The sequence below is a fragment of the Vigna unguiculata genome, chromosome 7 (assembly GCF_004118075.2).
Source record: "Vigna unguiculata cultivar IT97K-499-35 chromosome 7, ASM411807v1, whole genome shotgun sequence".
Taxonomy (NCBI): Eukaryota; Viridiplantae; Streptophyta; class Magnoliopsida; order Fabales; family Fabaceae; genus Vigna; species Vigna unguiculata.
Window position 1 is genome coordinate 36,752,359 of NC_040285.1, and position 15,647 is coordinate 36,768,005.

The following is a 15,647-nucleotide window of genomic DNA, read 5'->3' on the forward strand; positions in this document are numbered from 1 at the left end:
AATTTTGTACCTTTTCAATCATTTGATGTTCGATATTATGATATTTATGGACATAGTTATATGTGGTGGTGAGATAATGATGTGATTTAAATATGGCAAGTCAATGTCTGAAACTTTTTAAATACACAAATAAACAAAAAAAATATTACCTATGAAACTAGCACAATAAGAGAGGAAAGAAGTGTATATTTCCTTTTGTACAGAATTCATCTCAAAATCGATAATCATGTCCGATTCCATTGAACGTATCATAGATTAATCGTTTAGTATTTAGTGGGTTAACCTAACCCAACTCATTTATTAGAGAACTAAAAAAATTCAAATCCGATCTGATTCATCATAAGTGTGGGTTAAAAAGATGGGTTCATGAGTTCACTTAATTAAAAAAATATTATTTTTTTTTCAGTCAAAACTAAATTATAATTCTAATTAAAATTTAAATCTAAATACAAACCAAAATCACAAAAATATAAATAATCTATGTGTTGACCCAAAAAAAAAATAATCTAATGCGATCTAAATGCAAAACTTAATTTAAAAAAAATCTTGTATGATCCTTTATTTGTCAATCTGTCTTACCACGAATTCAATAGGATGAGTTGGGTTCTAAGTAGATTGGATAAAAAATTAATCTGTATTAAAATATTTTAACTCGGCCTAATACAAATCCATAATAAATCGAATTGACTAACAAATTACAGCCCATTTTGACAACTGGATTTTTATATATCACTCACCGTTTAGTATGGTATTTTGATACTCTGCTAAAACAATTTTATGAATAAGCAAGGAACTTCACATAAATTAATATCTTATGAAATTGACAAACAAAAGTCGTAAAATTCTGCTTACAATTAATCAAGAGGACAAATACTTCCTAACGTTTCTCTTAGAAAAGTAATTAAAATGAGGAAAAAGTAATTCGAATATAGATTTATTAAAAAATAAAAATTGATTAAAAATTGATAAATTGATTTTCTTAATACATGTTCGGCTACTCCTTTACATTAATAATAGTTATGAGAAAAATCTAAATATTAATAAAATATTGATAATAATTATTTATATAAAAAACAATAAATAATTAATTATTATTTTTTCACATATTCAAATACATAAGTATAATTATATTACTAATATAATTATTATATCATAGATATTTTACTAATATATGTGTAGGGAATATATTGAATATTTAATTTATTATTTTATAATTTTTTGTACAAAGTTAAATTATTTCTCTCCTTTTAAAGTTTCATTTTTTTTTGTAAATTCTTTATTATCATGATTCCGTCCGACGGTAGAAGTTTAACATTTTAGATGACAAGTTTTTATTTTATTAATTACTTTACAATAAAATTGTTTACATTTTAAATAGATTGATTCCGCATTTAATGAAATTACGTAATACTGTTTATCTAGTTTTCACTGTCTCATCACATGCGGAAAAGGACGCTTCTCTCGTAGTTTCCGGACAATAAAATACGTTTTATTGTGTTCTTTTCTAGCCTCATTTACGAAGATATTAATTTTTATTACGTTCAATTTTTTCGAAAACAGAATTAATTAATTATTTTTCTATGAAAAAAAACATCTAAATAATTTTAATTTCTATTAATTTCTTTTTCAGTTATTTTAGTTGTGATCCAAACGATAATGCTAATGACTCAGTCATCACATTATTTCATTATTTTATTACAAATACAAATCAGGTGCTTCCCCTCTTCCTCGTCGGTCTATTCTTTCTTCCTCTTTCGTCTCAAAACTTTTACCCCGTCACCGTGGCTTTTCTGCCAATCATCCGTAAGCGTCGGCTAATTCTTCCATAGCTTTCCTAATTTTGACCATTGAAATTTCAACACGTTGCACCTTTATTTTATTATTATTTTACTCTATAAAAGGGGACACCTTCACAATTTTATCGGTGATGGAGATAGGTCTGAACATAAAGCCTTATTTTAGACCCAAAAAAAAATCACCTATTTCTTTGCTCTTAGTATATTCTAAACTCTTTACAGTGTAAAAGTATACATCTTTGTATGCTCATTTCATAATCATATAAAGAATGCTGAGTAAATGAAACTTAAATAAATTACTATAGGCGAAGCGAATGTAAAGTTAGTTTATTATATTAAAATATTATCAAAATCAGACAACTGGTTATAAAATATGTAACATTAAATCACAAGTAGACGAAGGGTCAGACGACTGGTTATAAAATATGTAACATTAAATCACAAGTAGACGAAGGGGCATGATCCTGGAAATGATAGATGCAACTTTTGTTTATAACGTGACAGAAGCAACTTTAGTCAATAGACATTATCAGTTATCATACCTATGGCCACCAGTTATTGCGTGCTTGCTTTGTTTCTCTCTTGTCTAATTTCTCGAGCTAGAGCCCAGTACAACACCGAGTACTGTAATAACAACGAAGGGAACTACACAATCAATAGCACCTATCACAACAATCTCAACACCCTTCTATCCACGCTCTCTTCCCACACACAAATTAATTATGGTTTCTACAACTTCTCATATGGTCAAAACAATGACAAAGTAAACGCCATTGGGCTGTGCAGAGGAGATGTTAAGCAAGACGAGTGCCGCCGGTGCCTCAACGATTCTGCAGTCACAATCACACAGCTTTGTCCAAACCAGAAAGAGGCTCTTCTATGGTTGAACACTAGCAAATGTTTGTTGCGTTATTCTCACAGCACAATATTCGGTGTCGTGGAATCTTCTCCTTCGTTCTACTTGAGGAACAGTAACAATGTAACGGAAGCTGATAAGTTCAACCAAGCACTCTCCAACTTAATGAGGAATCTCACAGTGGTGGCTGCATCTGGTGACTCTCGTCGTAAGTATTCTACCGGTAGTGCAGCTGCTTCAAATTTTCAAACCGTATACGGTCTTGTGCAGTGCACCCCTGATTTGTCCGAGACAGACTGCAATAGATGCTTGGATGGGTGTATCTCAGAAATCCCATCGTGTTGTCAGGGCAGGATGGGTGCTAGAGTTCTTAGACCAAGCTGTAATATTAGATTCGAAAGCGCAATGTTCTACGATCAAACTCCTGAACTAGACCCTGATGTAACACCACCATCTCCGTCTCCTCCTTCCTCCGCAGGTACTTGTCATTGTTAGACTTTTTGATATTTTATCATCCTTGAGGCTAGAAATGCCTCGCTCACCCAGCATAAAATTCTTGTTTTTGCAGGAAGCAGCAACACAATAACAATTGTCGTTGCCGTTGTTGTTCCTACTGTTGTTGTTGCTGTCGTTTTCCTCCTTTGTCTCTGCAGATATTTAAGGAGTAGGAAGGCAAGAAACAGTCTAACAGGCAAGTTCATAGTATCTATAGTGCATATATATGACCATTCATAATGTAGAGTAATATTCCTTATAAATGGTAATGGTTATTGAAGTACATAAATCTATTAAACAAAGTATATATTTTTTTAATTATTGAAATCATGAGTAAAGTTGCTGCTAAGAATGTAAAAAGAGGGGCTTATATATATATATATATATATATATATATATATATATATATATATATATATATATATATATATATATATATATATATATATATATATATATATATATATATATATATATATATATATACACGCTTTGCGTTCAGTTTCAGAAATTTTGTCCCACCCGATTTCCTGTTCTGACTCACTATTGTGCTTGAGTTGTGACATATTTGAAAAACTCACTAGTTTAAATTTGTTTCCCAGGTCAAGTTGACCAAGATGATGACATTGAAATTACTCAGTCATTGCAATTCGACTTCGACATAATACGAGTTGCTACAGAAGACTTCTCTAATTCTAATAAACTTGGAGAAGGTGGATTTGGAGCTGTTTACATGGTAAATAACTCTGTCGAGTTCAGACAAACATCGTGTTTTAATCCAAACATGCTAAAGTATTAACCGCACAGAGATTTGTATTTTCAGGCTAGGCTCCCCAATGAACAGATGATTGCAGTGAAAAGGTTGTCAAGTGGATCCAGCCAAGGAGACGCAGAATTTAAGAATGAAGTGCTTTTAGTGGCCAAACTTCAGCACAGAAATTTAGTCAGGCTACTTGGTTTCTGCTTGGAAGGAAGAGAAAGGCTACTCGTCTATGAATTTGTTCCTAACAAAAGCCTTGATTATTTCATATTTGGTAAGTTCTAAGGATATAATAATAATAATAATAATACACATATATATTGCCACTAAAACTCTTGGTTGTATGCAGATCCAGCCAAGAAAGCACTGTTGGATTGGGCAATGCGATACAAAATCATAAGAGGTATTGCCCGAGGGCTTCTCTACCTTCACGAAGATTCTCTTCTGCGTATTATACATCGTGATCTCAAAGCAAGCAATATTCTCTTAGACGAAGAGATGAATCCTAAGATAGCAGATTTTGGCATGGCAAGACTGGTTTTACTGGATCAAACTCATGCGAATACAAATAGAGTTGTGGGAACCTAGTAAGTGCTGTCACCTAATCATAATCATGTACTGTTACTGAATTCTTCAGAGTATGACTTTGTTATGAATATCATTACTGGCATTAGCAACCGAAGCTGTATCACAAATTACGTTATGGAGAGATTGACCAATTGAACCTATTCATTTTGGCATGTAGTGGATACATGGCACCGGAGTATATAATGCAAGGACAATTTTCGGTGAAGTCAGATATCTTTAGTTTTGGTGTACTGCTTCTTGAGATCGTAAGTGGCCAAAAAAACAGTGGCTTTCGTCATGGGGACAATGTGGAGGATCTATTGAGCTTCGTAAGTGCTATTTTCTCCTGAGTTCTTTGTCATTCTGAAATATGTATAAGAAGCTCACATGGCCAAAACATTGGTGGAAGCAGTCACTTAATAACATTTTTTTGCAGACATGGAGAAGCTGGAGAGAGGGAACAGCTGTAAACATTGTAGATCCATCATTGAACAACAATTCACGAAATGAAATGATGAGATGCATTCATATTGGTTTGCTCTGTGTTCAAGACAATTTAAGTGACAGACCAAGCATGGCAACCGTTATGCTGATGCTGAGTAGCTATTCTCTGAGTCTTCCCATCCCTTCTGAACCTGCATTTTATGCCCACAGTACAACTAGAAGCCTTCCGGCCACCATGTCATGGGGGCATAGTTCGAGGGCTACAACAAACGAATCAACCAACAAATCTGCTCAAGAGTCAGAAAATGAGAATTCAATTACTGAGCTGTACCCTCGCTAGATCTTGGTCATGGGATTTATATTCATTCACCATTAATGCTTACACTTGAACATAAATACAGTATTGGAGCTCATGTAAGTAATTTTTTCATGCAAGGTCTTGTTTGAAGAAACCACATTTTCTCTTTGTATAATCTGAAACTGAAACCTGTGCTAACCTTCGGCTGCTCTCGAAGTGTATTCTACTATTCCATTAGTTTGGGGCTGCTCTTTCTGCAATGACGAATCTTTATTACTATTGCTATTTACCATATTGCCAGGTATAATATAACTAATCGCCCAACTAATAAAGTAGAATGTGTTTGAAGATTTTTTAAATTTATAAGTCAATTAAATAACAAATTTCATTTCAGAAAACAAAAATATTTTTTTTTTATTTTATAAAACATATCGTGTACAACAATATATAATAAAATTTTCACTGAGATTTGAATTTCATAATTCAATTCAAAAATACTAAACAAGCTTATAATTTCTTTCCTAACATTCACACCTTTAATAACTAATAATAATATAAATTTTATTATTAATAATAGTAATCATAACAATATAAATTTTATTATTATCAATAATAATTTTAATGATAATAACAGTAATAATGTAAAGTTACTAATATTAATTATGAAATTAAAACATATAAAAATTAATTAAATAATAATATTAATTGTTATTATTATTAATATTAAACCATGTGCATAATTAAAAATAATAATAATATTAAAACTAATAATAATTATAAAATTAACAAAAATAATAATAACTATTATAATAATAATTATTATTATATTTATTTTATTTTATTTTTATTTTAAGTGTAATCTAATAATTTTAAACATTAAAATATTTTTTTTATTTATCAAATCCATGGAAACATCGAAAATTTTGTTTTCAAATTCTTTCATTTTCACGGTATCATCTTTTAAAAATAAACAACTTAATTCTTCTTTTCTTATCATTAATTCACTCACTTTTTCTCGAATTCTTCTATGAAGCCAAAACACACCTAAACCTCAATTGAAATCATCCATTGAGAAAATGTCTCTCAGTAATGATTCAACAAGAAAGATCTAGGGTTCAAATTTCTAAATTGAGCCCCACCAACCGTTATGGATCAAATGCGGAGTCTTCAAAAGCAAATGTGAAGAGATATATTATTTGTAAGATCAATTGCAACTCTAGGTTAAGCGGACCTAGTCAAACTTTTGCCTTTGGCACAATTGTCTTCCATTGCATCCAAATAATTTTAATTTCTAATAAATTTTTGTTTTTCTTACCTACTTTTACAGGTAATGTTAATGGGTCAGTCATCACATTTTTTCATTATTTTATTCAAACCCGGTGCTTCCCTTCTTTCTCCTCAGTCCATTGTTTTTCTTTGCTCTTTCGTCCCAACACTTTACCCGCCGCTGCTTTTATGCACATCTGTCCGCAAGCGTCGGCTAATTCATTTATTATTTTTTTAATTTTCCATATCATTACCGCTGATGGAGATAGGTCTGATAATAAAGCCTTATTTAAGCAGAAAAATCATCCACTTCTTTGCTCTGAGGATATATTTAAACTCTTCGTAGTGTGTAAAAATATACATCTTTGTTTGCTCTTCAACTGTCATTTCATAAGAATATAAAGAACGTTAAATAAATGAAACTTAGATATATTACTTACTACAAGAGAAGCTAATGTATAATTAGTTTATTACGATTAAAATATATACAACTGGTTATAAAATATATAACATTAACTCACAAGTAGACGAAGGGAATAATGGTGGAAATGATACATAGAAAGATTATAAAGTGACAAGCAATCTTTAGCCAAGAGACATTATTGATGGTCATATCTATGGCGGCCATTTCTTCCATGCTTGCTTTTCTTCTCTCTTATCTAATATCTAGAGCCAGCGCCCAGGTTACCCATAGTTACTGTGATAACAGCAAAGGGAACTATACAATCAATAGCACCTATCACAACAATCTCAACACCCTTCTATCCACGCTCTCTTCCCACACACAAATCAACTATGGTTTCTACAACTTCTCATATGGTCAAAACAGTGACAAAGTAAACGCCATTGGGCTGTGCAGAGGAGATGTTAACCCAGACCAGTGCCGCAGGTGCCTCAACGATTCTGCAGCCACGATCACACGGCTTTGTCCAAACCAGAAAGAGGCAATTTTGTGGCTGAAGACCAACGAATGCCAGTTGCGTTATTCTCAGCGCTCAATATTCGGTGTCTTGGAATCTTCTCCTTGGTTCTACATGAAGAACAGTAACAATGTAACGGAACCGGATAAGTTTAACCAAGCACTCTCTAACTTAATGAAGAATCTCACAATCGTGGCTGCATCAGGTGACTCTCGTCGCAAGTATGCTACGGATAGTGTAGTTGCTTCAAATTTTCAAACCATATACGGTCTTGTGCAGTGCACCCCTGATTTGTCCGAGACAGACTGCAATAGATGCTTGGATGGGGCTATCTACGAAATCTCACCGTGTTGTGCCAACAAGAAGGGTGTTAGAGTTGTTCGACCAAGTTGTAATATTAGATTCGAAACTTACAGCTTCTACGATCCAACGCCTAAATTAGACCCTGATGTAAAACCACCATCTGCATCACCACCTTCCTCTTTCAATAGCACTTCTCCCAAAGGTACTTCTCATTGTTAGACTTTTTGATACTTTACCATCCTTAATGGTTGAAATGCCTCGCTCACCCCGCATAAAATTCTTGTTTTTGCAGAGAGCAACAATACAATAACAATTGTCATTGCCGTTGTTGTTCCTACTTTAGTTGCTGCTGTCGTTTCCCTCCTTTGTCTCTGCAGATATTTAAGAAGGAGGAAGGCAAGAAAAAGTCTAGCAGGTAAGTTCCAAGTATCTTAGTTCATTTATGATCTGACATAATTTAGAATAAATTTTCCTATAAATAGTAATTGGTATTGGGCTGCTTAAAATCTATTATTAAAGAGACAGAATACTTTTTTTTTTAATTATTGAAAGCATGTGTAAAGTCGCTGCTGAGAATGAAAAGAGAAAGACGTATATACCCTTTTGTGCTCTGTTTCAGAAATTGTACCACCTGATTTCCCATTCTGGGTGCACTATTGTGATTGTGTTGTAACATATTTGGAAAACTTACTGTTTTAAATTTGTTTCCCATGTGAAGTTAATCAAGATGATGATGACATTGAAATTGCTCAGTCATTGCAATTGGACTTCGACACTATAAGAGTTGCTACAGAAGACTTCTCTGATTCTAATAAACTTGGAGAAGGTGGATTTGGAGCTGTTTACATGGTAAATAACTCTGTCGAGTTCAGACACACCGTGTTTTAATCCAAACAGGCTAAAATATTAACCGCACAGAGATTTGTATTTTCAGGGTAGGCTCCCCAATGAACAGATGATTGCAGTGAAAAGGTTGTCAAGTGGATCCAGCCAAGGAGACACAGAATTTAAGAATGAAGTGCTTTTAGTGGCCAAACTTCAGCACAGAAATTTAGTCAGGCTACTTGGTTTCTGTTTGGAAGGAAGAGAAAGGCTACTCGTCTATGAATTTGTTCCTAACAAAAGCCTTGATTATTTCATATTTGGTAAGTTCTAAGGATATAATAATAATAATAATAATACACATATATATTGCCACTAAAACTCTTGGTTGTATGCAGATCCAGCCAAGAAAGCACTGTTGGATTGGGCAATGCGATACAAAATCATAAGAGGTATTGCCCGAGGGCTTCTCTACCTTCACGAAGATTCTCTTCTGCGAATTATACATCGTGATCTCAAAGCAAGCAATATTCTCTTAGACGAAGAGATGAATCCTAAGATAGCAGATTTTGGCATGGCAAGACTGGTTTTACTGGATCAAACTCATGCAAATACAAATAGAGTTGTGGGAACCTAGTAAGTGCTGTCACCTAATCATAATCATGTACTGTTACTGAATTCTTCAGAGTATGACTTTGTTATGAATATCATTACTGGCATTAGCAACCGAAGCTGTATCACAAATTACGTTATGGAGAGATTGACCAATTGAACCTATTCATTTTGGCATGTAGTGGATACATGGCACCGGAGTATATAATGCAAGGACAATTTTCGGTGAAGTCAGATATCTTTAGTTTTGGTGTACTGCTTCTTGAGATCGTAAGTGGCCAAAAAAACAGTGACTTTCGTCATGGGGATGATGTGGAGGATCTATTGAGCTTCGTAAGTGCTATTTTCTCCTTATGAGTTCTTTGTCATTATGAAATATGTATAAGAAGCTCACATGGCCAAAACATTGGTGGAACCAGACACCTAATAGCATTTTTTTTGCAGACATGGAGAAACTGGAGGGATGGAACAGCTGTAAACATTGTAGATCCATCATTGAACAATAATTCAATAAATGAAATGATGAGATGCATTCATATTGGTTTGCTATGTGTTCAAGACAATTTAAGTGACAGACCAAGCATGGCGACCGTTATGCTGATGCTGAGTAGCTATTCTCTGAGTCTTCCCATCCCTTCTGAACCTGCATTTTATGCCCACAGTACAACTAGAAGCCTTCCGGCCACAATGTCATGGGGGCATAGTTCGAGGGCTACAACAAACGAATCAACCAACAAATCTGCACAAGAGTCAGAAAATGAGATTTCAATTACTGAACTGTACCCTCGCTAGATCTTGGTCACGAGATTTATATTCATTCACCATCAATGTAAGTAATTTTTCGTGCAAGGTCTTGTTTGAAGAAACCACACTTTCTATTTGTTTTATCTGAAACTGAAACCTGTGATACCACCTTCAGCTGCTCATGAAGTGAATGCTATGGTTATTCTATTAGTAGTGCAGCTTGGGGCTTCTCTTTCTACACTAAGGTATCTTTATTACTATTGATGTTCAAAATCTGCCAAATACACGGGATCCAAGTATCTCTTAATCTATTTATTGAAAACGAATAATTTCCTAGATATTATAGTCCAATAATCTAAAAAAACTGATAATAAATTGGTTTACCTATTTTGGATATCAATTTTATATTTTCTTGGATCGGTTGAGTTTTAAGCTACACTAAACATTCGTTCACATCGATTTAAGTTTTCATCCCATCTCAGTTAAATTTGTATTCGGAAAGAAAAAAATTTGGATCAATAATTTTATGAATTTATTTTCATAAAGAAATCATATATATATATATATATATATTAATTACTTTCTTAATATTTTTAGTTTAGAATTTTCTTTTTCTTTTCTTCTTTATTCTAATTGTTTAGTTTATTTTATTTTCACTAATATCTTTAAGATATTTTTCTTTTATCATAATCTTGATTATGTATTCTTTTTCCTTTATGTAATTATGTTTGAATGGTGCACTATCAATTTCATTAATCAAGTAATTTTTTTTTTGTTTCACAGTTAATTATTTCTACTGCTGTTAAGTACTTTTATTTATTGTTTATATTTCTGAATGGTATAAACTCTTTATTTATTAGGTAATTTAAAAAATTTATAGTCTTCATTTTATCTTAATTTTTGTTTTATTTGAAAAAAAAATTATTTTATTTAAATAATTTTTATTATCTCTTACAAGTTTCACTAGTTTGATATCTACGAAGTTTTCTTGGATCTCAAAATACTTTGCATATTATCGTATCCTTAATTATATATTTATTCTTTTTTGCAATTTAGTTCAATAGTATACCAAATCATTTTTATGGAATACATTTGATAATTTTTACTTTTTAATATTTTTATTTGTTTTTTCATGATGTATAATATTGTTTTAATGATTTTTTATATAAGCTTTAAATACCTTTTTCGTCCTCATTTTCGTAGTGTTTGTTGCAGATAGTACTCATATTGACAGAATGTTTAAAATGGTCATCATTTTTACCAAATGTTTAAAATGGTCCTCATTTTCGTAATTCGTGTTTTATTTGGTCCTCTTCTGTGACGTCGTTTATTCAGTAATAGAACACTATACAGGTGGCACTATTTGTATTACGTTGCATTGGGGTGTGTTACGTCTACTGTACAATGTTTCGTTTCTGATTTAAATGGCGTCACAAAAAAGGACCAAATAAAATACGAATTGCGAGAATGAGGACTATTTTAAACATTCAGTAAGAATGAAGACCATTTTAAACATTCTGTTAGAATGAGGACCATCCGTAACAAACACAACGAAAATAAGGACGAAAAAGGTATTTAAGCCTTTATATAATTACTTTTATTCTCTAACTCATTTTCATAAATGTGATTTAACCACCACAATTGCATAAAGACACATTTACCATAATTTAATAATTTAATGTCATTGTCATGAAATTCAAAGCATGAAATATCTATTTTTAAATTCAAATTATTATTAGCTTAGTTTTTTCTGAGTGATTTCATTTAAATAGCGTGTTATAATCTCTATTAATGGAAGAGAAAAGAAAAAAAAGGATTTCATTATAATTTAGAAAAGACATTAAAGAGACATTTGAAATATTTTAAAACTTGAGTATTTGTTTTCATTTTATTATTTTATAAAGATATATTTTTTTAAAAAAATTTATGAATTTTGTTTTATTAACATTTTCAAAACTAATGATTGTTTTGTTTGTCATGAAATTTTATTTATATGTAATTGTGTACAATTTTATATAATACTTTCACTTTTATCTAATTATTATTGAGTACTTTGATTTAAAATTCATACAACTATAATTTCTTTCTATGTGGGCCATTGATTCTTTTAAGGAAAAAGACAGTGATATATTAATCAATGATCTATACTAAGTCACGTTAGGAAGTAAAAGATGAAAATAAAAAAAGAATGGGAATCATAATATCATTTCTCGTATTGAAAATATTAACTCATTAGTTCATTTTTTTCTTTTTAATTTAAACTTAAAATAAAAATATTTAAAAAGATTAAATTTTTTTATATGTAATACTATTATATTTTAAATTATTAAGACTTACAAATTAAATTTTAATTATTATTTATATAAATAAATAATAATATTTAATTTAAATATCTTAATGACATGTATTAAATATAAATTTAGGTCCTAAAATATCATTATGTTCTCCTATCAATATCTTAATGACATGTATTTAAATTTTTATATGTAAAATAAAATAAGTAATAATATTTAATTATATGCAACATAAAAATTAGACGTAACAATTGAAAACTGATTATTCAATAACACTTCACAGCTTCTTAAAAAAATACGAAAGTGGTCATATTCTCATGTTTTATTATTTATACTAATAGTTTAAGATTTTATTAAAAAATAATTGACAGTATCAATTATGTATGACATTAAAATTGTAATAAAGACAAGAAATGTAATTAATGATAATAAACGGGTAAGTGTATTGGTTTGATTATTTCATACTCATATCTATCGCATAACAAGTATTCCCATATTAAAATGATGTATTTTTATTTACAACACAAAATAACAATCGGATAAAGGTTAAAGAATTATATAAACATTCATAATTATATATATATATATAAAAAAATTCATGATAATCAAAACATCAATAAATTTTATAAAAATTAATAAAACAAAGTTGATAAAATTAAAAATTATAGTTAAAAAATATTATTAGAAAGTTATAAAAGAAAACAAATATTCAAGTTTAGAAATATTTTGAATGTTTCTTTACTTCATTTTCTTAAATTTTAAAAATCTCATCAAAAAAATATTAAACTACTAATAATTGAAATTTAAACAATTTTTTTTTTGAAGTTTAGGTGGTCCAAACAAAATTTATGAGAATGACATAAATTATTATATTACACCAAACGAAACATGTTTATATTATTGTGGTGATAAAAGTATATTTATGAGAATAAATAAATAAAAAATATATAAAAAGTCATAAAAAAAAAGGATTTTACATGATAAAAGGAAATAACAAATAAAAGTATAAAACATAAATAAAAGTGTTCAAATTTAAGTCTAATAATAAAATCGTTGTTAGTCATATATATATATATTAGAGATATTATTCACTTTCAAATATGGTTCATCATAATTTTGTTCTTAAAAGACACCATAAAAGTAAAAGGGATAAGTATAATTAAATCGTTGTAGAAACTTTTAATTAATATGAAATTAAATGTGGTAAGAAAAAAAATAATCACATATATATCTTAAAAAGAATTTGATATATCTTTAAATAAAATTACATAAACGAAAAAAAATATATATATAATTAAGAGTATAATAAAATAAAAATTATCTTAAAAATAAATATAAAAATGAAGACAAGAAAATACATATCCATCATATTCTGCTACCCAAATAAAAACCAGATATTGTTCATACATGGTTAATAAAAAAATTCTCATCAAATTGGAAAAAGAAAATTCAGGCAATAATTAATCATAATACAATTATCGTGGAGGCCAGCTATGAATAACAACTTTGTGAGAGGGAAGATTCACATAGAGCACCACAAAGATTTGGATGATACTGTAATGGAAAACCATGTTATACACACCAAAGCCCAATCATATCTCATCTCTTTATATTTAGGACAATCAAAATCGATCTTAGTGGGAACATCTAATTAAGTTAAATATTATATTGACTACTATTTTAATCATTGAAATAATTAAGAGAATTATTGGAAAATTTAGGTATAAAGGATTATAAAGCCAACTTCAAACGATACACCAAAGAAGCATATGTAACCAATCATTTTTTTTTTCATTTTTACTGTAAGATTCAGTTACTTTTATTTTTTGATAAGTAAAAAAAATTTGATATTCTCACGAGTTAAGCTAATGCACTCTAAAAATCTTTCCCGTAATATATGACTAGGTATTTTTTCTCGATAATATACCAAAACTATTAAACATCTTAATTTATAAATATACTTCTCCTCAGATAAAAATATACTTTTATAGAAATTTACATAAATAAATTTCTTCAAACTTCATTCATATAAATCAACTTTTTTATATCTGTACCCAAAAACTTATATAGGTGATTGTTCTTAAAAAAAAAAAATTGTTAACAAGTCATAATTCAGTTTTTCAAAAAATCGAATTATGATATAATAAATATATAAAATAAATTAAAAAAAAAACATATTAGTTAACCACTAACCAACTAATTTATGTTGGATTGAATTAGGGTTATCAAGAAGTGAATTTGAGTTGAAGTGACTCAATTTTAGGATACTATGAACCCTAAGGAACCAAATTAACTCTCACCATGACACTCCTAATTTTGACTAAAAATACTTTTAGTTTTTCTAAATTCGAATTTTTATTTATATTCAGTAACATAAATAAGATAGCAATTAACTATGTGTTAATATGAATGGAGATACAGGTTGGAATCCCTCGGCTATAAAAGCTTAGCGGTATTTAAAACCTGAGGCATCCAATCGTTAGTTGTTATTGGAAGAGCACAGCCATAATGGGTAGCTGCTATTTCTTGACGTGCTTTCTTTGTTTTCTGGTTTTCATGGCTACAATGACATCTCAAGCCAAAGGCGATGTAACTTCAGAAGACTTCCACTACTTCTGCGACTCCAACAACGACAGAGGAAACTACGCAACCGATGGAATCTATAGCCAAAACCTGAAGACCGCTCTCACCCTCGTCGGTATCTATGCGTCCAGAAACGGTTTCTTCAGCGTCTCAAGGGGCAAGGACACATACAGTGCCAACGCCATTGGGCAGTGTAGAGGTGACGTCACATCAACAGAGTGCAGCAAGTGCCTCGCCCAAACCAGAGCCAACCTCACCCGCGTTTGCGGCAACCGGAAGGAGGCCATCGGGTGGTACGAGAACGAGAAGTGCATGCTGCGCTACTCCGATCGCACCATAACGGGCCTCGACGAAATTGGGCCTGCTTACTTTGTTTGGAACCTCCACGACGCACCCAACGCCGATCAGTTCAATCGAGTGGTGAAGAAGCTTCTGGATGGCCTCCGAGACACCGCGGCGTCGGCTGTCAATGGTCGGAAATACGCGGCGTCCAATGCCACGGGCCCAGATCAGCAAGTCATATATGGGCTTGCACAGTGCACCCCTGATTTAAGTGGGCCTCAGTGCCTTGACTGCTTGGTCCAGTCCATCGCTGAACTTCCACGGTGCTGTAATAACAGGATAGGTGCCAGAATTATTAGACCTAGCTGTTACGTGAGGTACGAAACCGATTTTCCTTTCTTTGGGCCTCCGGCATCCGCCCCTTAACAGTTGTTTCCTTTCTAAGCTTTAAAACTCGGTTAAGAAACAAAACTAACGTAGTTTTGTGAATTTTAATATAAATAAAGACCCATAATATTTCGATACTTCGAAATCTTTTATATAGGTAAAAAATAAAATAATTTAAATATTTAAGTATAGTAATTTGATTTATAAATTCTAAAAAT

At 31.0% G+C, this 15,647-nt stretch overlaps 3 protein-coding genes across 3 annotated transcripts; all 3 read left to right on the plus strand.

Annotated features, from left to right (window-relative positions):
* The first annotated feature begins 2,238 nt into the window (after positions 1 to 2,238).
* Positions 2,239 to 5,476, plus strand: LOC114191842 (putative receptor-like protein kinase At4g00960). Its single transcript, XM_028081265.1, has 7 exons — positions 2,239 to 3,130; positions 3,221 to 3,343; positions 3,750 to 3,883; positions 3,971 to 4,181; positions 4,257 to 4,494; positions 4,653 to 4,803; positions 4,911 to 5,476. Exons 1-7 carry the CDS (start codon positions 2,341 to 2,343, stop codon positions 5,256 to 5,258), a joined length of 1,995 nt encoding a protein of 664 aa, XP_027937066.1. The 5' UTR covers positions 2,239 to 2,340; the 3' UTR covers positions 5,259 to 5,476.
* Positions 5,477 to 7,012: 1,536 nt separating this feature from the next.
* LOC114191837 (putative receptor-like protein kinase At4g00960) lies at positions 7,013 to 10,205 on the plus strand. Its single transcript, XM_028081259.1, has 7 exons — positions 7,013 to 7,907; positions 7,998 to 8,120; positions 8,424 to 8,554; positions 8,640 to 8,850; positions 8,926 to 9,163; positions 9,322 to 9,472; positions 9,584 to 10,205. The coding sequence occupies exons 1-7, from the start codon at positions 7,088 to 7,090 to the stop codon at positions 9,929 to 9,931; spliced, it is 2,022 nt and encodes a 673-aa protein (XP_027937060.1). The 5' UTR covers positions 7,013 to 7,087; the 3' UTR covers positions 9,932 to 10,205.
* On the plus strand, positions 9,850 to 15,566 carry LOC114191846 (cysteine-rich receptor-like protein kinase 29). Its single transcript, XM_028081270.1, has 3 exons — positions 9,850 to 9,968; positions 10,059 to 10,128; positions 14,599 to 15,566. Exon 3 carries the CDS (start codon positions 14,686 to 14,688, stop codon positions 15,466 to 15,468), a length of 783 nt encoding a protein of 260 aa, XP_027937071.1. The 5' UTR covers positions 9,850 to 9,968; positions 10,059 to 10,128; positions 14,599 to 14,685; the 3' UTR covers positions 15,469 to 15,566.
* Positions 15,567 to 15,647: the final 81 nt, after the last annotated feature.